Here is a 23,585-nt window from a genome sequence, read left to right as displayed (position 1 = left end):
AAAGTTGCAAGTGTGGTTTTCTGGCCAGAGACACCAGGGGGAGCTGAAAGACCTCCCAAATCACCCCATTACACTTGTATTACCACCAGAGGGACTACGAAAAGGATTTATTAAGGTAAACAAGTTACTTAGTACTGCTTTAATGAAACAAACTATATAACACTAATATTGGTATTGCAGTAATCACAATCGCGAATGCTGCACTTTTCTTTCATCTCATTCTGCTGTAATGAAGGCCCATTTCATATTTGATTAAAGCATTTACCCTTGTTTAAATAAAAGGGGTTTTCTAAAGGTTTGACATGAGAGACTGCTAAAAACATTGATAATATGGATGATTTTTCAAGCCTTTTTTTTTAACTATAAGGAAGCGTTTGGAAAAAAGTTGGAGCAAACAGGGAGAGCTTTCTCTTTGCGTCAGTGCCCTCAGTAAACAGCTCATGTTAGCTTTGTCTTACGGCCTCCCTCTTGATGTCATGGGATTGTTTGTTGCTGGCTGTGGGCTGTGGCTTCCCCGCGGTGCCGTATCGGTGTGGGGCCTGTGTGTACCCAGACCCGCCATGCTGTCACGTCTCTTTCATGGGCAGCCAGCCTCGGCCAATGAGCAGATAAGGAGACAATGACTGTGAGAGCACGCAGTGGCAAGGTGGGACCACACCCCCCGGGCACTCTTCCCGCAGAGCACTTCAAATCCTCATTAGGATTTTCAAGCAGAGGAAGGAGGGATTTTCAGGATTAGGGCTTGTCACAGTCGGCTCCAGATCGGTGTTTGTCATGCATCTTTGATCCACCTTTATCAAGCCCCAAACCCCTATTCACCGAGCACCAAACTACAGCACTATATGAAAGTGATTATTAACTTTGCAGACTCGCCGAGGGTTTAAAATGGCCCTGGTCTCAGTGCGGAGAAGTACGTTTGGTCTGTCTATACAATAGTGTCCTTATCTCTCCTTTACAGTGTGTCATTTTGTTGTGGTTTGCCAATATTGGAGAAATGTTTAATAATGTGCTTTGTTCACAAAAGGGGGACGCATTTCCAAATGACACATTTATTGAAACTGCAAGATGATGTGACTGATTTCCAAAGGTCCAAAGTTCGGTTTTCAAAGCCATTTACCAAAAAGTGAGCGCGGTGACAAGGACTTCGATTCCATTTAGATTTGCTTTTCTTGTTCTTTCTTGTTACTTCGCATTTCGCCAAGAGTGTGTTAAAGCAGTACTAAGTAACGTGTTTACCTTAATAAATCATTTTTGTAGTCCCTGTGGGGATAGTACAAATGTTTATGGGATGATTGGAGGGTCTTTCATCTCCCCCTTGTGTCTCTGGACAGAAAACCATGTTTGCAACTTGACTGCCACCGGTCCGGAGAAAGCAATACACACTAATGGAATCACGAAGAAAGCTAACTAAGCTAAGCAAAGCTAACTGCGGGCTAACGTCACTTTAAACAGTATTTACAGCAAAGTTTGAGTGAAAAAAAATATTTCCATTGTATAATTGAATGCACAGTAACCCTCTCTCCCTTCGCCTTTCCTGTCAGCGTAGTATTTACTCTCCAAGACAATTAATAAGTTAAAAAATCGTAACTTGCTACTACACCTGCAGTTGCGCTTATGGCCTCTAGGGGGAAGAGTTACTTAGTACTGCTTTAACTAATGCCATGGTGCAAAAAGTTTTTTTATTATAGGCTGATGAGGCTGTGATTAGGGGTGGGCCATATCGTATCGTGATCTAACTTTTTGATATCGTTGAAAGAATACAATATCACTGAATTAGTCTTCCCACTAGACGTGAGGCTGGGAAGTATTTTGTCCATTGTCAATAATGTCGTCAAATATATCGTTATCATGATATTTCTTTTTTATACCGCGATATAGATTTTAGGCCATGTCGCCCTGCACTACTTGTGATGCTTTGCTTGTGTTCATTTTGTTTAGGTCACAATATAAACTATTTTTGCCGCACTTTCCCAGCCTGAATCTGGCTTGTATCTAATTGTATAAACCTGCTGCATCAGCGTCCCCCCCCCCCCCAATGCTTATTTATACAGAGATAACCTTCGGAAGCGTCATTAGTTTGTTGTCTGCTGTCACTGGCTATAATTCACGCTGCGATCTTTGGCCTTGACATGGCTGCAAGAGACACGCAGGATTGTTCAACTCTACTCATCTTCCTGTCACAGAACAGCCACGCCACATTATATTTTTTACCAAAGAGCCATGTCTAAATGGAGCTTATTTTTCAGTTGAAAGATGAGCTCGTTTGTTTTACTTGAGGAACAAAGTATCCGCCGGACTATGGAACATGTGTCAAGCTCGAGCATGGGCTTTAATTGGTTTTCAGACTCACAGAGTGGTTGAGGTGACAGAGCTACTGTCTACGCTGGCTTACCCGATCATTGTCAGAACTGATGCTTGTGGATAATGGGTATTCACACTGGTCCCATGAGGCCTATGCCGGAATCTCAGTCACCTCACATTAGTCTTTTACCTCCCTGTCCCCGTCTGCCTTTTGCGACCTGCTTCTGCTTTGTCTTTCTATGTTGTTTGTAAAGGCAGAATCATGCAGGTCTCTATCGTGTGGATCCAAATATATTGTGAATACAATGAAATCTCGCCTGTGAAAGCAAAACAAGACAGGAACATAGAGATATAATGTATCTCTATGCAGTGGTCTGTAACCAAAGAGCTTTTATTTGAAGAAACCCGTATTGTCCAGTGCTTTGTTGGTTGATCTCAGAATGAGAAAAGGGACGATGGCGGTATGTGGGCATCTGTCTATGAACACAATTCAGTTTGTCAGAATAATGCACTTCAGCTGTTTGTAAAGTTTTCTTTCTTTATTCTGTTAAGAGCTAGAAGGCTTTAAAAATATGTTTGCACACTTACTTAAGTATTAAGTCTTGTCAGGGTTTTGAGCAGTTGTTACACACTTCGGAATCACTCATTTCTTAATGCAGTGCCACATGACATAAAAACATTGTATTGTGCCTTTTGTTACATTTTACAGAAAAGCGGAGAGAGGTAAACTGCTTTATTTGTCTTTTTGACAAAACTGTTGAATGACAAATTACATACATCATATGGAGGGTTGGTTTTGAGCAACTGTAACTACGCGAGGTGCCACTGTAAGCCAACCTGGCCTGCTTAAATTTGGGGTAAGGGGAAAACCAGAGCACCCAGAGCAAAATGCAGATATGAGAAGAACACCAAACTCAGTCATAAACGATGGCCCAGTGGTTATTTGCAAATGATTTGCAAAATCTATTTATGTTACAGCAGTGGTAGTTTGTTGCCCCTATAGGTAAAGCATTTTACATAAATTCAAAGTCAAAGTCAAAAGTCAAGTGTTGAATTTACTTAGTTTTACTGTGGTCAAGGAAAGCAGCAAATTAAGAAACCACTGCAATACAATATGCCTTTTTCCTTTGACCATTTACTCTTTGTTCCAACAATTTTGGTTAACTCTGACAGGCAGCAGCATATGTAGCATAAAAACAGCATTTAGATCACTGAAATAGCACAATGGTGTCTCCTTAGTGCTTGTAATATGTCCATTTTGGTGGAGGCTGTGTAGTGGACATCAAGGACTGTGGCGGGCTCATGCGAGGACTGCTGATGAAGTGCTGTGTGGAAGGGTCGGGCGAGGAGACTGTTTTTGATTATCCACCATAGATGGAATATCAAACAGGAGCCAAACATGTGCAACTCACAGACAAATGGAACAGCTCTGCTTAGTCAAAGGAGTAAGCAGTCACTAGTCACTCTGACTGTAGTTGTGTCCTGAGGTTCTTTTTTAAGCAGATTCTGAATCACACAGAGGACAGTGAGTTTGTATTCATCATTGTTTCTTCATCACACATTGTACTTCCCTTTCTAAGTCTTGCAGTTTCATTGAATTGGAATATAATGGTTATTATATTGCGGCTTAAAAACCTGCTTATGGACACCTCTGAAAGCTATTTTAAACAACAACAGGCATGTGTTTAGTGGTGTGTAATCACTTTTTCATTCTGATGATTCTGCCTCAATGCCACACTTAGTCAACGTCAACATGACCAAGTACGTCTAGCATGCAGTCCCCCCCCCACCCGCCCCAGTGCCGCGGTGCAGGCTGGAGAGTGAGTTACCAGATATTCCGGCTTGCCCTTTGTGGAATCCTTTTTGTCCTCTTGCTTTCGGTCCTGATTTAGAGCGGCCATAAATCCTGCTGTGGCTCCTGTAAACGATGGGTGGTGAAACTACATCCATAAATATGAAGAATTTAGACGCAGACCCTTTGAAGCCTCCCTAAGAGCCCATTTATGAAGCCTGTTCCTGGGGTTGGTTACAAGGTTTCAAGTGCATCTGCTGTTTTCCTTCAATTAAATGCTTTTAGGCCAAGTCAACATGTACGACCGAGCGTTTTGCTTTCAGAACTCCCCGTCTCTCCGCGTGATAAGGCGATGCTTGAAGAGACATACCTGGCAGAGATTTTTTTTTCCCCCCCTCTCTCCAAACACATTAGCTTTAAAACGGTTTGCTAATTTCATACTTTTTTTCCTCGCAATGTGCTGCTTCAGGTTTTTATTTTTTCACTATTAAAGCAACATGGTTCTAAGTGAATTTGCACAATGAGGCCGCTGTGCTCAATGTTTAACCTGGAAGCAAAAAGTAATCCAGTTCCCTCTGCAACAGTGTTTGTGTAAATTTAAGTGCAAGTTCAGCCGCTGTCATCTACAAATTGCGCCCCCGACCCGCGTGACTTAACCTTTTGGCCTCGCGTGTTGCGATGACCTCAGGTTGTGTTTGCCTGTCAGGACCTACAGCCCTGCTCTCCAGTGAATGACGGGCCAAAAAAAAAATATCGTCTCTAAAAGCAAAGCGTGATCGCACTTTTTCACCTAAATGAGTTCACTGTTGATAATTCCATGACACTCGCGCAGCCAGACAATTCCCCTTTGCTTGCGTCTTGCTGTTTTCTAATTTACATAATACACTTATTCTTCAAACAATATTAAAAAAAAAACAACAAGCTATAATTAAAGTCGATAACCGCGAGAGACTTTGGCACATCCTTAAATGACAGCTTCAAAGTGCGCCGCCCGTGTCAGTGTGAGGGCGAGTCGCAGATGGAGGAACAGATAGCGACGTAGTTTCCCAGTGAGGTTAATCTAAAAAATGACGAGTAAAATGTGAGCTATTAACGGTACAATCACAGAGCAAGGTACATTCGGAATAGAGGGTCACCAAGACATGCAGAACTCGGATTACCGTGAGTCAGGGCCAGTGTGTCCGTGATTAATGAGAGCGAGTGCAAATTCAATTTTTATCTTGGCCTGATTCCCCTTGCATTTCTGCTAAATTGATTACTGCAAGATGTTTTAAAGGTGGGGCATCATGCAAAATCGACTTTTTTAGAGATTTTTGTTCTTTTTTAACATGTTACAATGCTGTTCTCTCATCAAAAACATAGCGGAGTTGCGTTTCGAGCCGCCAGCACACCTTTGAGTAATCTTTGGATCTTCACCGGTGGCTATTCTTTAGCACTGTGGCGACAGCTCTCCCGAAATACTCCCCCTGAAGGTCCTTCGTGTTTCAGGAAATGCTTTCTTCACTCTGTCTCCGTCTCGTGCTCAGCTTAAACCTGTTGTGAAGCGAAAACACGTCTACAAATCTATGTATCTATTGTTGAAACAGCTGCGCAGCAAAGGGGAGCGGAGTGGGAGGGGCTTATTTTGTAATGCTCAGAGGATCAGGGATTGAAATGACTAGATATCAGCCAACAAACCAAAATAGTGATACATTTTTTTTTTTTTACATTATTACCAATAAACACAATGCTCCCTCTTTAAGATTTGTAAGTTAATATTACCTTGTATGTGAACATTTGTACTTTTTGTTGCTAGCACTGCTACATCTATCTGTTTTTGCCGTCTTTATTTTTTTTAGGTCAACGTCACCACATTTGCCACTATACAAACGCCAAAATAACAGTTTTGTTTAAACTATGTGGTTAAGCAAGACCCCATTGACCGATTTGGCGACTAAACAACCAAAGGGCCTGGAGATTTCTTGCTGTTTGCAGACATTATCTCACCTACATAACTGCGACCATTAAAGCAGTGCCAAGTAACTCATGCCCCTAGAGGCCATAACTGCCACTGCAGGTGTCGTAGCATATTACATTTTTTTACTCATTAATTGTCCATGAGAGTAAATCCTGCGCTGACAGAAAAGACAAAGGGAGAGAGGGATATTGTGCATCCAATTACACAATGGAGATCTTTTTTTTACCGCTCAAACTTGCCTGTAAATACTGTTTAAGTGGTGCTAGCCCGCAGTTAGCTTAGCTGTTAGCTTCTTCTTCGTGATTCCATTACTGTTTATTGGGGCCTGTGATCCGGGTACAGGGAAAGTTGCAACTGTGGTTTTCCGGAAGATGAAAGACCCCCCCAAACATCCCATCAACACTTGTATTACCCTAAGAGGGACTACGAAAAGGATTTATTAAGGTAAATAGGTTACTTAGTACTGCTTTAAAAGTGTGACTTTGATTTGACTACAATTTTTGCTGAGGTGTGCTGTTTGTAATGTACCTTAAGTCAAATATTGAGCTGCAGACTATCATGACATAAAAAAACGCAGACTATCATATAATTTTGTCATTGGGAAATCGTGTGACACAAACTCTCTCAACACAAGCTACGTGCTGGATGACGAAGTCAGTTAGAGCTGTCACGCATGATGTTGCAAGGGCATGACTGTCCGGTTGGTCAGGGAATTTAACTGGCGAGCGGGGGTCAATGGAGGCAGGGGCTGAATAATGTGGCACAAATACATACACATGAGAGTGGGGAGAGAGAGCGAGAGAGGATGTGATGCTGTGGAAGAGGAAGTGCACTGGGGAAATGCAAAAAAAGGAAAAAAAAACAAAACATGGCAGATGGACCCTTCTCATTTGTGTGTACTGCCACTGGTGACCCAATGGGAAACACTTTCTTATTGAATGGAGGGGCATCAAACGGTTCATTGAAGCAGAGAAGGAAGTCTGGGCAGGCACCATGTATCTCAGTCTCTTTATTGTAATGGTGGGTGTGATGTAGTTTGTATAATGACTCGACACGATCACCACATCGAGCATGGAAGGTGCCATAGGTGAAGTGCGCTGTGTTTTGTATCGGTGAAGTGGCGGACAAAAACTCTGTAAAGGAAGTCTCAGGCCTTTATCGCTGGGAAATTCAGACGGATGGTTTTATATATATATAAAAAAATCAGATCGCTTGAAGTTTCAATATTTTACAATGTCACTGAGCTTCTCTGACTCAGATTGTACCGATTCGTTTTTCTGTTCATTTATGTTCTAGCAATAATGACTGCTGAACTTTTGCAACTATTTACATTAGCGGCTGTACATTATGGTGTAGTTTTTTTTAGTCCCCCTTTTGTTGTTTTATATTTATATTTTTGAATGTTATGAAACATAGTGTGTTGAAATGTTTTAATTAAGTATTGCAATGTCTTCATCACAATTTTCAATACTGTTATTGAGTATGACACTTTTTCCCCGTATTCCTACTTCAAAATAAATGTAAAATAGACTCTAATATACTTGAAACCTACCTATTTTACCAATTAACGATAGGTAATGTTGAGATTCTGTGTAAATTTGCAAAACTGCAAGAGATCAACATTTTCTGTCTTAAGATCCTCGTCATTATCACCGTATTTATAGCTACCACTTTGTCAAATACAGTGTGATTCTTTATAAATTCTCAATCTTTGACCAAGCATTGTTAATCTTAAGTGCATTCCGTGCAGCATTTGTTAAACAAGTTGAATGGCACACACCTAGCATCGTTCTCCATTACTAGATGTCCTTGCTTTTTGTGTGACCTAAAAAAGCCGTCCGTATTCTCCTGCACACACGGTCACAAACACACACGGCGCCTGCCCCGGGGCTATCCGATATTAGACAGTGAGATGACATTGTGCGGGCCGAGTGCGTGTGGCTGCCGACATGTGCTGATGATGTGAAGTCAATAATGCATTATGAAAAGAAAAAAGGGATTTATGACCTTGATGAGGCCCACGGAGCTTAATTAGGCCTCAAAGGTTGATTTACATACTAAATGTAGGAGGAGCCTGTTTCCCCGCCGTGCATTTTTATTGCTCTGCAACTGGGTTGTACTGAAATGGAACAAAATAATATAAAACAGAAAACATGCAGAGTTTATAGTTTTGTGGATCAGGAAGGAGTATAAAAAGTGTTTACTCATTATCAGAAATGGAACACATGTATTTTAGAATAAGTATTTAGAATACTCATTTGAAGTAACTGTATTCTGGTACAGTCCTTTACTTTGAGAGTATTTAGAATTTCTTAAAGGGGCTACATGCAAGTTAGCCATTTTATACTCACTACTGCCACCTCAGGTCATACATGTGACTGCACCTTCTATATTAAGCTCGTGCATGACGGCGCTTCGGACCCGAATTAACACCTTTTTGAGTGACAGTGCAGGATTTTAGAGGCAGTTGTGGTGAACAGGTCTGAGCTCATTCTACACCTTAGGACATTTTGAAACATGTAGGGGGAGAAAAATACTCAATTTGAACATTTTTAATCTCCGTATAGTCCCTTTAAAGTCAAAGGAATCATAACAGTTATCAATCATTGTAGCTTTGTATTACTTAACGTTGAAAAGAAAAAAACGTTTAAAATGTTTTGCTCCTAAAATGAGACAAAGATTTAGGCAAAGCACATGTGTGTGCATTTGCCAAAATAGATTTTGTGTTCCTTTATTAGCGGTGAATAAGTTTATAACCTGTGTTCCAACAAGCATATCTGACATTTTTCTAATTATACTCATATTTCTACATGAATATAATGCAAATCAATTTGAAGTATTCAGAATACAGTACTCACTGAATGAGTGAATGAATGGTGGTCAGAGGGACCGTTGGTGCTGATGTGTGCAGTCGTGACTGTGCTTCTGTAAGTCTCCCCCAGGGGAAAAGGAAGCTACAAAGTATAAATGTATACTTGTGAAAAGTGCTATACAAATAAAGCTCTTCTTCTTAATTTAATGAATGTTTATAATTGAAATTCTTGTGTGGAATCCGGATTTCCCTACAACTCAACGAGGAGTCAAGCTTAAGGCTCATAGTAGTTGGAAAAAAACACAGGTTATCCAAAACTTTTTGCGCAAAAGCACATAATAAATATAAGAATTATGCAAATACTGTGAGTAATTGTATTGTGGCCTCCAATGATCAGCAAGTATAACTATGAATTTGTAAATCTGTGGTACCCACAGTACTTTTGGTTAATGGGAACAGGGGAAGACACACACACACACACACATACACCATACACATATCAGGATCAAATATAGCACTGGTTATTCAATTGAACACTTGCTTGAAATATCACTGAGCATGTACTCAAACATATCATTATTAGAATACATTTCCTCATTATTAGTCTTTCTACAGCTCCCCCCCCCCCCCTTCCTTTCAATAGATGGGGCATTTTCATAATGTCCACCAGTTTTACACCCCTATAATAAATAAATCTCTTCTTCCAAAAGTGTTTGCAGCGTTACGCTCCTAATTCACATGATATGCTGCATCAAAATACTCCTCCTGAAAAGATCCCTGGTGGTTTTAAGAGAACCCACCTCTACTCCAAAAAGAGTTGCGGCTTATATTCAAAGCAAAATGACAAGATCTTTTTCAGAGTCATGCACCTATATCAAAGATGCTGCTGATAGCCCCCTGCTGTTGCTATGGAAGTAGCCGAGATGTAAATGAACTGGAGTGAATTGGCTGGTGGAGAATACCAATGAGACGCAGCCGCTCATTCCCCTGCTGCTCTGTGCTTCATCTTTGCCCAATATTTCTTCCTCATCGCCGACTTTTCCCACTTGCTTTCAACTCGGCTTTCTCAATGGCCAAGATTATTCAACATAAATTCACACTGCATTGCATTATTGTTGTTTTTAAGATAATATCCGCCGTGTGATGCTGTGCAGATGACGCTTTCCAAAATTATGTTGAGATAAAGGTATCATTTATTATCAGCAAATCAGTGCAAGTATGAAATAGAATCGAACTGAAACTCAAAGCGCTGGGAGCACACACAGGGCTCTCATTCATGTATATCTTCTTGCCAGTCTGACACAAAAATGATGTAATTTTACCTTACGATATTGGTAAAAATTGTACTCTGGTTATACATTGAAAAGAAACAGGTTTTGGAAAAAGATGAGGAAAAATGTTATTGTGATGTGATGCGTCAATGAGTGTGTTTCCATGCGCTCGAGTAACCTGGTTATTAATGTGGATTTTAAGTCTCTTTGTTATGTCTCCGCTCCTCTCTGGAGCCTAAACATCCAGGATGCTGTAGTTGCTCATGTAAACAGGGATATGAGTGTCCTGGTTTCTCGGACGCATGTAAACATCATATCCAGAATACTGTCATAACCAGGATAGGCCTAATAACCAGGTTACTTGAGCGCATGTAAACACACTCATTGTACATTTACTTCAGACTCATTACATCATTCTCAATCATATCTATGCTGTTTTGAACATTCATCCTAAATTCATCCATTGATCATGGTACAGAAATGTGTAGTTTTTTTTTTTTTAAATGAAGAAATAAAAGAACTATTTTTAGCGTCAGACTTCAACTGGGATATACACAGAAGAGTAAGAGTATCTCCTGAACCCAGTGAGCTGCACCCACCATTGAATATTATCATTGCTAAAGAGCGACATAACAATAAGGATATAAATATGCATCAAAGTTACGGTGCAAGTTTTAGCCTATACTGCAGTATTTTAAGCCCTGCGGTGCATGTCACGTGTGCATGTCCTCACATAAACCAGCTGCACATCCTCCAAAAAACACATGCAAACTGCGTGGCTTTGCAATGGTTTCTCCTGCAGATGACCAGGCTGCGGTGAAATGATAGATCCAGTGTACGGCGCATTGTGCGAGGCACAGACAAATGCTTAAGATCCAATTATGGCCATAATCCAGCCTTCAAAAGCTTTTTTTTTTTCCTCCCCAAAAATGTACAAGCAGAATGTTGTCCAGGAACAGCCCAAACACAAGCCTCAAATCAAATGCACCGTTTCAACTCGTCTATGGAACCAAAAGCCAAACACTTAACAAGCACATGGCCTACACGTGACAGTGCGCTGTTTTTTGTTTTACTTTATAGCACTACAATTTAGTTTAGGGGCGCATGTTATTATAGAACAGTTTTGATAATTACAAAAAGCATTGTCAATTTTATTCAGAGATTCTAAATAAGGCCTGATAATGAAATATTAAAGCTACACCGCATAGAATTTTACCCAACAAATACAATTCAAATACAAGCATTTATATTATTTTTGTCTTTGAAAAATACCACATAAATGTACAAACAAGCATGAGCCTTTGCTATGAGTGGCTCAGCTCTCCTAAGACATGACTGTAACTTTACCGGGAGTGGGTACGTCTCCAGCTCGTCTCCATGACGATGTCGGCTTAACTCAGCAGACTTTGAACTTTAAACAGGTTAAATCCATTCTTTGATTGCCCACTGCAAAAAGAGTGTTTTCTGTGTAGAGCTGCTCATTAGGAGCATGTTTTGTACTGATGGCATTAGTAGTCCAAAATCTTACGCAGTGTGCCTTTAAGTTATTATGTTTCAAAAAAACACTTTTTATCTATATCGCACTTGCACCGGGGAATGAAACCGAACCGTGAGATCGCTAAACAGTTGCACCCCTACTAAAGACTTAAGCCCAATAAAAAAAAAAAAAAAGCATTTATTTTATGACTTATATTTTCATCATTGAAAATGACCTCATAAATGTACAAAAAAGCATGTGCTTTTGCTATGAGCGGCTCAGCTCTGCTAAGACATGACTGTAACTTTACCGGGAGTGGGTACGTCGTCACCATGGAGATGTTAACTAAAGTCAGTAGATATTGGGTAAGTTTTCATCGAAACCCATTCTTTGATTTCCCACTGCAAAAAATAGACTTATCTGTGTCGAGCCGGTCATTAGAATCACGTGTTGTATTGACGACAACAGTATAGTCCAAAATGTTTCTCAACGTGCCTTTAATTATACAGCATTTGATTACATTTCACTAAAACCTTTGCGTGTTGTAACCATCACAATACGATAAGGCTATTCCCAGGCTCTTTGTAAGTATAGAGCCCCACGTTCATCTTTCAGATCACAAGAAGCCCACATTTCAGACTGTTTTCCACAATAAAAATCCCGTCTCTATAGATATCTCAAAAACACATTTAAGTCAAAAAGTTTTGCGAATGCTGCCCCGCCGCAAAAGTCATAGTTTCGACATCGCTTGTCAGGGACTTTAATAATGTTCAGATGTTATGGGCCGAATTACAGGAGACGCCAAAACCTCAACATAAGTGACTGTCTGTTTCTGTCAGCCGTGGCCAAAAGTGACTTCAGTTTTTCAGCGCGCAACACAATGACACATGGACGCAAATAGGAGCCCAGTGTCCAAGTGCATCAGTGGGAAACGCAAAGGACGTTCCCCCCCCCCCTTTTTACAATGGCCACACAGTGTCAGCAGTCTAGCTTCTTCCCTGCTGCTTCCAGGAAATTTGCAATATATTTTTTTCTTCACCTCCCCCTGCGTAGAACTGACATGTTAAGAATACCCGATATCCCTGGATTATAGAATCAGCCCTGTTGGAAGAGTTTTTAACTTGTTGGTTCGCAAGTGGGGTGCAACCTCAAGCTGTGTTTCCGATGTCTCCGCAGCCAGCGCCATATACGCCACACTTTTCTTTTCACCTCAAATCCCACCCCCCCCACCCCCCAGCGAGTAACCTCTGCTGCCCGCGATGCGCGCTCATTTACAAGCAGCTGTTTTGCCCTCATTATAAAGAAGCAGGCAAATCAAAGGCTCGCGCTAATGCTAGTCGACAAGCTTCTGGGAGAGTGGACAAGCAGTGACCGGGGACCTCGACAGGAAAAATTATCTGCTTTCACATCAAAATAATCTGGAGACCCCCCCTTTTGTCCCCCCCCCGGTCACAAAAATGGCAGCCGTGGAGTGGATTGAATAGCGCTTTTGATCACTCTGTGGACAAGCAATGGAGGCAACTCATATTACAAAGAGGTATTTTTAATAGGGAAACTTTTAAGAAGAGCAGAACTAAATTTGAGATGTTCACTGCTTACTAGACCAGTAAACCAACACATGGTCTTACACAAGAGAGGGGCAGTCTAGGTAAAAATGTTTTCTAAGAATAACTCAACTAGTAAGAGTAAAAAGCCAAATAATGACCGACATAAGAGTAGAAACTGATGGATCGTCAATCATTTACTCACGTGCAGCACGAGTATAATCCCTCAGACATAAAATATACATAAAATATAATGTGACAATTATATTTTTTGTGATAAATAACCATAGAAAATACTTTTACTTGGTTTCCGTGAAGCATTAAAAAGCATTAAAAGTCATTAAATTAATTTAGCCAAAAACAAGGCCTTATATTTCATTAAAAAGCATTGGAATTGGATTTAAACTAAATCTAAGTTTATTGGAAAATGATGACATCGCTCAACAATTATTACTGTATGAGTTCATTGAAAATACCTAAATTAGAGGCAAAAACATATTCAGCTGCAGTTTTGCTCAAACGTGCCGTTTTGTCCTATTCTCTTTACCCTGATGAAATGTTTGCAAATCCTAAGAAATGAAATATGCAGCGATTTAAAACAACGTTTTTTTTACTACGTTTGTGACATTACAATGTAGTATTTGAGAATTAAAATTGGCATTAAAAGCATTAAATAGAGAATAATAGAGAAAAAGATAAAGTAAAGTACATGTCAAACCAAACATGACAAATCAACATAAAGGTTTAGTCACTTAGATTCACACACAGTGTAACCAAATGTTTGATAGAAGAATTTTGATATGTTATAAAAGCAAAAGTGCTTATAACTGTGCCATATACTAACCATAGGAGAAGTGCAATGTCATCTAAAAACTACTTAAGGAAATGTACCAAAAGATTACGACCCATTTCTGCATATACTGATATATTTTATTCAGAAAGTAACTATAGGAGGAGAAAACAACATCACATACTTCCAGCATCACCTCTCTTTTCTCTAAATTGGATTTTCTCTTTGCAGCTGAGCTGTATTGACCTGGTATTATTTTAAAGGTTACACTGGACATGGCAGCCGGCGATGTGAAAGACATACCTCATTAGAGCAATGAAGTATCATGACCTGTGAAAATAGGAGGAATGGACTCTGCTTGAGTCCATGACATTTATCTACTGCATGTCCATATTATCACACTCAATTAAAAGGCTGTTAGTTTTGAATCTACAGAAAGCCAAAATCTTCCCAACTGGGCTGATGAACCAGAATTTAACACACAAAAAAATAACAATATGACGAGAGGCAAATGTATAGATCCAAGTCTGAAACATGCACAATACAGCTGTAATTTGATACTGCACTCAGTGGCCATATAGTAAATCCCATGCACGGTCAGCTGATTTTCATTCTCCAATGAAAATAACAGTCTCCCCCTTTTTCTCGTGCCCGGTAAGATACCACTGGGTTCGATAGCTATAAAGCTATATAAAGTCTGTTTGTTTTTGCTCTAATCCTGACTTTAGTATCTAAATGTTGTTTCTCAAATTCAAATAGAGCTTTTGAGTAACTAATGTTTTTTTTACACTTAGATTATTTTAAACAACTTGCTTGCCCCATAGACAGATTTCTTGAAATGAGTTTCTCAAATGAGGGGCAAATGTACTTTTTGGTTTAATAATTGACATTCATGTTAACAATATGAATTGTAACGCGCTGAATGAAACCTGTTCTTGAATTAAATTTCTAATGATAGCTGATGAGAATATCCGATGAAGACTTTTGTCAACAAGGCCATGCTAAGAATCCCACCAGTTTTTGTCTCTGCTTGTTGCCATGGCCACCAGAGCGGGCGTCCTTCGCAGCATCGCATTGATCTTAGTGCATATAGGACATACGTGCACGCTAAGGTGCTTGATTGACAGGTACTGCTTCAAGTGCTCTCTAATGGCAGGCATCTTTCATGTTTGGAGGAGGTGTTTTTCAGCGTGTGAAGAGACAAGTGCTAGGTTTTCCATCAAAAGTGTGAAAAGTGTGAATGCATGTGTGTTGCTGACAATCATAAGAGAACACAAATAAGAAAAAACATCTCTGATTTTTAATCACACGGATCTGTTTTTGTAGCTCGGCGCCAGTGTGTTCTGTGGACTCTCATTTTGTTGGCTCAGCAACTCTTTTCAGCACAAAAACATACCTCAATTACAGCAACAAGTATCTCCGTCTTTCTCTTCTTCTTGTAAAAATCCCCAGCATGTAGGGAGATTCGGTTTATTTATTGCCACGCGAATAGCAAATAATTCACAGATCATGTTTTCCATAAATAATTATGCTAATGATGCACAAGCTAAATCATGATTACTTTTCAGGCTCATTAGAATAATGATATTATTTGGATTAGCGAGACTCTAAGCATTGGATACAGTTTGAACACTGTGGTGCATTGTGCCAGCAGATGATCGATGGTGTTGGGCTGTCTCAATATTATCTGTATGAAAACAGGAGCCATATAAACTCTGATTATACAATATAAAGGGGATTCATGCAATTTCATTAGGATCAGATTTTGATTCAGCGAAGCAGCCTGGCAAATATTGCTCTGTTATGCAGTAAAGATGGATCCTTTGATTGTTTTCTTTGCTTTTTATAAAGCGTTTCATGGCTCTTTCCAAATTGTGCTTTATCACAGTAATGTACTGGTGAGTATATGCAAATTAGTTTCAGCAAATAAATGTTTAGTTGCAATGTGTCTTTATTAGTTTAATGGTTTGACATTGAGATGCACTTAGCACTAAAGCGCCTGGCAGTTTTAAAGCTGGAGTCGGCACTTTCTGGGTCATTGTGAAAGGATCAATAATATATTTCAATAATAATCCTATTGTCAATCCGACAGTTGACCCTATTACAGCCGTATTGATAGATCTTCTCCATTGTGTAATTGAAATGCTGGTGGTAGAGCTGGCAGTGATTGTCCGGTTCCAAATCGTTACATAATTTGGGTGTAATTGGGACAGTAAAATCCTGCAAGATCCGAATAACAAATACTGCTAAAACCAAACAACAACAAAAAAACTAGGCAATTATAATAACGTATAACACAAAATGAAGTAAATACAAAATTATGTATGAATTGGTACATAAGCAAAAACAAAATCTACAGAAAGATGCAGTGGCCTTTCATATCTAACTCTAAAGCGATGAGCACACGGGTTTAAATGTCCAAAACACAAAGCTCAACCTGTTTACGATTGGCTTCGTGGGGGTCATCTGGTGTCCCCTCATCGATCCCGTCTGTGTCATTCACATATCTCCCGCTCCAAAAATACCCACCAACTCCGGAGTGAAAAAAGTAGTTCAGCCCCGAGGACAATCAATGGAAAGACAGAGAGGGGCTGTCCGCGGTTGTTTATGACCGCGCTTTAGCTCGGCGATGCCTAAAAACCGCGCTGGCAAATAAAACCTCCTTTAGGCACGGGCCATTTAGTCTGATTTGCTGAAAATTGTAGCAGAAAAAAAAACATCTTTCGAGGTAAGGGCCATCAGCGTGTAAAGCAGCGAGGACTTTCGTGTTGTCCGTGTTTTGAAGTGCCCCCCCCCCGTCCTCTTGCATCAGCCTGTTTTCCCACTTTGTTGTAAATCATAAAAGCAGAGGCAGACTTGGCCCTGCAGAGCGATTTAAGTGTTTTAGCAGCGTTCCTGGGACACTCGGAGAGCATCAGTGCCTGTGGCTGAGGATTTGGAGATCAAACTCGGAGGACTTACGCACGGCAGAGGAACTAGATCAGATGCAGCTGCGAAGTAGGCCAGAGTGAGCGGGCAGATCCCGCCCCGGTCCTTACGTGACTCCGCTGGTCGCCGCAAACTTTCACAAATTGCACGGAAATCTGCTGAATAATCCAGTGAGTCTCTTTCTCAAGAAACCCGTCATCAGGTTTCCGTGGTTTGTGACCCCCAGACTCAGTTGGGTCCTTTCAGCCCTCAAATTGCCTCAGCTACACACTACGTCTTGTTAATAATGAGTGCAGCTTCTGATTTTTGCTTCAATTCGTCTATACTGGCAGTGGAAGAGTCCAGGGGGTTTAACCTCTTCACCCCCCACTTGAAACCGAGCACATTATCTCCAGTTCAATTTTACCCAAATCAGAAAGCTTCTCGACTGGAGACTTCCCACCCATAGGCCAGGGTAACGCCTCACTTGAAAGCTAAGACCCACAAAGCTCATCTAAGATTTTTCCTTGCATTTTTTTGTTGCCTGCTTGGTTTTTGTCACTCTTTTGCTGCATTTTTGTCGCCCTTTCTGTTGCGTTTTGCAGATTTTTTTGGTTGCTTTTTCATCACTTTTTTTTCGTCGCCTGTTTTGTTGCATTTTTGTCACTCTTTTTGTTGTTGCTTTTTCATCACTTTTTTGTCATATGTTTTGTTACGTTTTCATTCCCCTTTTCATCTCGTTTTTTGTCACTATTTTGACACTTTTGTTTCAAGAAGCTTTTAGATTAGGGTAAAGCCAAACTGGAGAAAATGTGCTTTTCAGTGCACATGCAGTTGACAAAATGACATATCAATGCTAAATAAATACAATTATAAAGCAAAAGGGATTTGCATCTGACATAAAAGTATTAATATTGAAGATGGTTGCACATGAGATGACTCATGTGCTAATTTTACTACTAGGAGTAATTTTGCTTCTACCACTAATGTTTGGGAGGAATATAAACATTCTACTTGAGTACAGATTATGTAGATTATTCTAGCGCACAAAACTGTACCATATTTGCATTTAATTTCACTTTATCTTCCATCTGTCAGTGTAATTAGGCCAGTTCTATTTTGATGATGTGACACCCCAAAATGAAAGCGGAAAGTTATTCATTTAAATTGAATCCATTGCATCCTCTGAGGTTTCGAAGTTTACAGCAGCAGGGATCTCTGTATTTTTAAACAGCCGGCGTGTTCCACCAATTAATTAAGTGCTTTAAAACTTAAGATTTATTATTGTCATTATTGGGGGGAGAGGAAACCACCAAGGACCAGAGAGAAAAATCTACAGATCTACAGTGAAAAGACTGCTGTATTAATATCGCTGGAAAATGTGGCCCGAAGAGACGCAGCTGAGACTGTAAACAGGCGTGAGGCGTTTGCTAATGATTCTAGTGAGGATTTAGACACGGCCAAACAGAGTGTCGGCACATCTGACGGGAAATAGTGAAGCCATTGGTCAAAATGATTCAAAGGCTCTTCACCAAACCTTTTTTCTCTTGTACCAGTGATTTCCCTGCCTCAACCAAGTGCAGTTTCTCCAGTTCAGCTTTACCCAAATCTAAAAGCCTGCACCCTATAGGCCAGTATAACGTATCATTTGAAAGCTAAGACCTGCAAAACTTATTCAAACAGATTTTTTTTCCTTGCGGTTTTGTCGCATTGTAACTTTTCTGTTACTCTTTTGTGACGTTTGTTTCTTTTTCGTCACATTTTCATCACATTTTTGTCACATTTTCGTAACATTTTCGGCACTTCTTTGTTACATTTTCGCTACATTTTTGTTACAATTTTGTCCTATTTTTGTTACATTTTCATTACATTCTCGTAACATTTTCGTAACATTATCGTTACATTTTTATCACATCTTGGTTACATTTTCATTACATTTTCACTACATTTTCGTTACTTTTTTGTTACGTTTTCGTCACTTTGTCACATTTTCGTTTCATTTTCGTTACATTTTCATTACATTTTCATTACATTTTTGACACTTCTTTGTTACATTTTTGTTACATTTTTGTTGCAGTTTTGTCCTATTTTTGTTACATTTTTGTTTCATTTTTGTTACATTTTCGTTTCATTTTCGTCACTTCTTTGGCACATTTTCACTACATTTTTGTTACATTCTCGTTACATTTTTGTAGCATTTTCGTAACATTAGCATTACATTTTTATTACATTTTGGTTCAGTTTCGTTACTTTTCTTGCTACACTTTAGTTACATTTTTGTCACTTCTTCGTCACATTTTCATTACATATCTGTCACATTTTCGTCACTTCTTTGTCACATTTTTGTTTCATTTTCATTACATTTTTGACACTTTGTTACATTTTTGTCACATTTCCGTTACAATTTTGTCCTATTTTGTTACATTTGTGTCACTTTGTCACATTTTCATTACATTTCCGTCACATTTTCGTCACTTCTTTGTCACATTTTTGTCACATTTTTGTTTCATTTTCGTTACAATTTTGTCCTATTTTGTTACATTTTCGTCACTTCTTTGGCACATTTCCATTACATTTTCATTATATTTTCATTACTTTTTTTGTTTTTTGTTTTTACAATTTTTTGTTACATTTTCGTTAATTTGTCACATTTTCATCACATTTTTGTCATATTTTCGTAATTTCTTTGTCACATTTTTGTCACTTCTTCAGTGACTACATTTTTGCTACATTTTTGTAACATTTTCGCTACATTTGTTGCCAGTTTTTTTCAAGAAGGTTTGCTTGAAAATGTGCTTGGCTCCGATGGGTGGTTAAGAAGAACAAATGAGACAGTTTACCAAACCTCTAAACTCTCAGTCTGATTTAGACTTGAGCTCATGAAGAATAGGGAAGTTTAAATGTTTTTTTTAAGAAGTAGAAATACATTGCCACGATACTAAAAACTTGAAACCTCATTTTGTTAATAAGAAGTAATTCAATGTAATAAGATGCAATGTTCTCTAGATCTAAATCTAATCTAAAGAAAAATGTCATCAAATAAAAGCAATTAAAATCACTGTGTCCCTTTCCAATTATACGGCTGTGGGTGTAGGTGTTATATTCCTACATGCTTGTACTTACTATAAGTAGTACTTGATGAAACAGCACATAAAAACTCATACAGTATGTTTTCTGCTTCTACACTTGGCCTTTTCAATTATTTACCTCACGTCTTTTAAATAACTGCATTATAATATTCCACATTCAGCATTTGAATTCAATTTAAACACAGGGCCTGGTGCGCCGTTGCAGTCAGCGAGAACGCAGCGCATGTCTTCCACATCTGCTCCTTCCCCCATCACCATTTAAGACGTGTAATTTGACACTGACTGATGTTTTACATAGGCCTATAGCATGACTACACAATGTATTGCTCGACTTTTGACGAGGCTGCGCTGAAGTGCATTGACAAGAACTCAAGATTGCTTGTCAACTTCCCCCGATATACCATTTTTTCCCCCTCTCTCCATAGGTCTTTCTTTCATTTTTGTTGTTCGAACATACTTGCACAACATCAGATAAATTGTTTATTACTATAAGCATTTCGATTTTGACACTAGAGGGTGAGAAAGGCAGCAAAAAAAAAGAAATATTGTTGAAATGTTTCATTTTTAGAAGCCTTTTGCCTGTTGGTTACAGGGGTATGCTTGCTGTCAAGAAAAGAGTAAGAAAAAATTACTCTCCACAGATTGCTTGCAACCAAATAAATGTCAATGTCAACTTTATTTGTATAGCACGTTTACAACAACACTAGGTGCCCAAAGTGCTTCACATACAAGTATACAATATAAAATCACAGTACGTAAATAGTGTTGCAAAGCTGGGATGGTGTCTATTGTCAATTCCCTGCACTTTTACGGGGCAAGTCTTTAACCTGATTGGTCCTCAATAAGGAAATATAAGGTGACATTTGTCTTCCTTTGTAAAATACCACTGTAGCCTTTTGCAAAACAAGTGGCGCTGCACAGAATGCTAATCCGCCGCCATTATACCACAGCATTTAATCAGGCTAAAGATAATTGTATTGAGGCTTAATTGATGAAGTATCCAACGGGGTAAAATGAAGACAGTTGTTCCACAAGCCAAATGGATTGAGGTGAACTTAAAACAATAAACATCGAGCTTTGTAATTATGTACCACATTGATGTCCGAGCGCCGAGTCGATTAACAGTGCATGTGGTGCCGTCTGCAAAGGCCTCAATTAACCCCGCCATTTTTGTCGCGCTGCAGCCATTTAAAGCTCCACGCGCGTCTTTTTTGTTTTCTATTAAGCAAACTAGTGATTTAAATTTTTTTCGTTTGATTTTTTTCCTTTTTTTTTGGTTTATTTTTATTTTTATACTCAAAAGCCCGTAGTTCTCTGGTCTATTTCCACCCACGCTGACCCCCTGTGCCTCCTCTCTGTGTCTCCAGGGTTTAGCCGCGCTGCCTTGCCGTTTGGCCTGGTGCGGAGGGAGCTGTCATGCGAGGGCTACCCCATTGACTTGCGGTGTCCAGGAAGTGATGTCATCATGATCGAAAGTGCCAACTATGGCCGCACGGATGACAAGATCTGTGACGCCGACCCCTTCCAGATGGAGAACGTCAACTGCTACCTTCCAGATGCCTACAAGATCATGTCACAAAGGTAAAACGCGACTCATGGCAATGGTTTAAACATTATCAATATCAGACGGCAACGTATTCACAAGAATGAACAGAGGGAAGGGTATTTTCGGTTGCGAAGCGCGAAGGTAAGGAGGGTACGAGTTCTTTCTGAATGCACTGTATAGGTTTTCCAAAGACGGAAATTGACAGAGTTACAAATAAAGCGCGCCTCTGGGCTTCTAGATTTGGGCAGTTGTCAACAGTTGTAATTCTATGCCTTTTGACACCTTTCACATCGTTTTTGCCTTTGGTAGAAAGCATCTGCCAAATAGAGCAATAGCAGGCTATGTTGGATTGATTTATTCAAACAGAAATAGCAAACGGTGAGAGTTGTCATTGTAAGAGAAAACCGTTTTCAAAGTCAATGGAGTCAATTAAAAGAATTAAGGGATTCCACAGCGAATGGCCGATGTGCTTTGGTTTGTTTTACTCGCATTTGCACTTTTCATCATTTACCATATAGCGCACAAACAGTACACTTATAGTGACAGGTTTGTACATAACCGTAGAATATGCAAAGACTGTGCTCGCGTAAATTTGAGCAAAGACTACATCATTTTCTGTGACCTCCTCAACATGAATGTAAAGGAACATGCCACTGTTTTTCCATACTGAGATATGTTCTTACCTGAGCTTAGACGAGTTGATTTGTACCTGTATGGTCTGTGTGCGTGCGCTCAGTCACGCAAAAAAGACCAAAGATGTTGTTAGCATTTAGCCTCTCCTCCTCTCCTCTATGGGGCCAAACGGGGGTGAAGTTAGAAGCGACCAAGCTCTTCCATGTTTTCCCTATTTAAATACAGTTTAAGTTACACCATCCAAGTATAGTTACCCAATTTTTTTTTATTTTTAGGCGGATCACCATATTGTAAGGCGTATTAACACCTTAGGAGCACGCCCGCGCAGCAATATATTCACTTTACTTAGGTGTTTAATTTTGTGTGTAACTATACTTGGATCGTATAACTACTCACGTAACCGTATTTAAAGCAGTACCATTTAACTTGTTTTCCTTTGTAAATCCTTTTCGTAGTCCCTCTGGGGGTAAATACAAGTGTTGATGGGATGATTGGGGTAATTCATCACCCCCTGGTGTCTCTGGCCAGAAAACCACTTTGCAACTTTGCCTGCACTGGGTTGGAGTCACCAATACACACTAATAGAATCACGAAGAAGAAGCTAACAGGCTAACGGGCTAGCGCCACTTCAAACAGTATTTACAGCCACATTTGAGTGAAAAAAATGTCTCCATTGTGTAGTTGGATGTACAATATCCCTCTCTCGCTTTGTCTTTTCTGTCAGCGTAATATTTAAAAACACAACATGCTACAACACCTGCAGTGGCGCTTTTGGCCTCTAGGGGTATGAACTGCTTAGTACTGCTTTAAATAGGGGAAATGAGGTTGGTCACTACTATCTCCACCCCCATTTGGCCCCATAGAGGAGAGGAGAGGCTAAATGCTAACAACATCTTTGGTCTTTTTGCGTGACTGAGCGCACGCACAAAGACAGTTACGCATCAACTCGTCTAAGCTCAGGCTAGAACACACCTCAGTATTAAAAAAAAATGTTTTGAGTGTGTTTTGTTGATGGATTTGTATTTTACATTTTGTTAAGTTTGGGAAGAAAAAGGTGAAAACAATTCACCCCAATGTTAGCATAAAAACACATGGACCTTCAACTCTGCTTGTTGGCACAGAGAGGAATGAAGCAGTAAAAGAAAAGAATCCGAAAACAATAGTTGCCATCTATTAGAAATGAATCTGTGTAGAAACAGCGAAAGCGAGGAAATGTCGTGAGTTCATCACAGGTTGGGCAGGAGTTGTTTTGAGACTAAATTGCTTGGATTATTGAAAAACACGCATTTATGTAACAACACACAGCCCAAACAAGATGGTTAAAAGCTCAGGAAGGTCCATTTTGAAGATTATTGGCACTTTAATGTATGTTATTCTGCATTATGATGTATAGCCTTCTAAACATTGTCCAGTATCTTTCCTACTACTCACTGTAACCTAAATTTGGAGACCTACTGCACAACACG

The 23,585-nt window shown here is 39.6% G+C and overlaps 1 protein-coding gene across 20 annotated transcripts in view; it reads left to right on the top strand.

Moving 5' to 3' along the window:
• adgrl2a (adhesion G protein-coupled receptor L2a) overlaps positions 1–23,585 on the top strand; it is a 91,465-nt gene that overhangs the window by 4,988 nt on the left and 62,892 nt on the right. For all 20 annotated transcript variants that reach the window (XM_079575501.1, XM_079575499.1, XM_079575494.1 and 17 more), the window contains exon 2: positions 21,308–21,521. In XM_079575501.1, coding sequence (XP_079431627.1) covers positions 21,308–21,521 — 214 coding nt within the window. The remainder of the gene's footprint in view (positions 1–21,307; positions 21,522–23,585) is intronic.

This window comes from Gobius niger, assembly GCF_951799975.1.
Source record: "Gobius niger genome assembly, chromosome: 17".
Lineage (NCBI taxonomy): Eukaryota > Metazoa > Chordata > Actinopteri > Gobiiformes > Gobiidae > Gobius > Gobius niger.
Note: the sequence above shows the minus strand (reverse complement) of the source record. Positions and strands in the feature narration are given on the sequence as shown.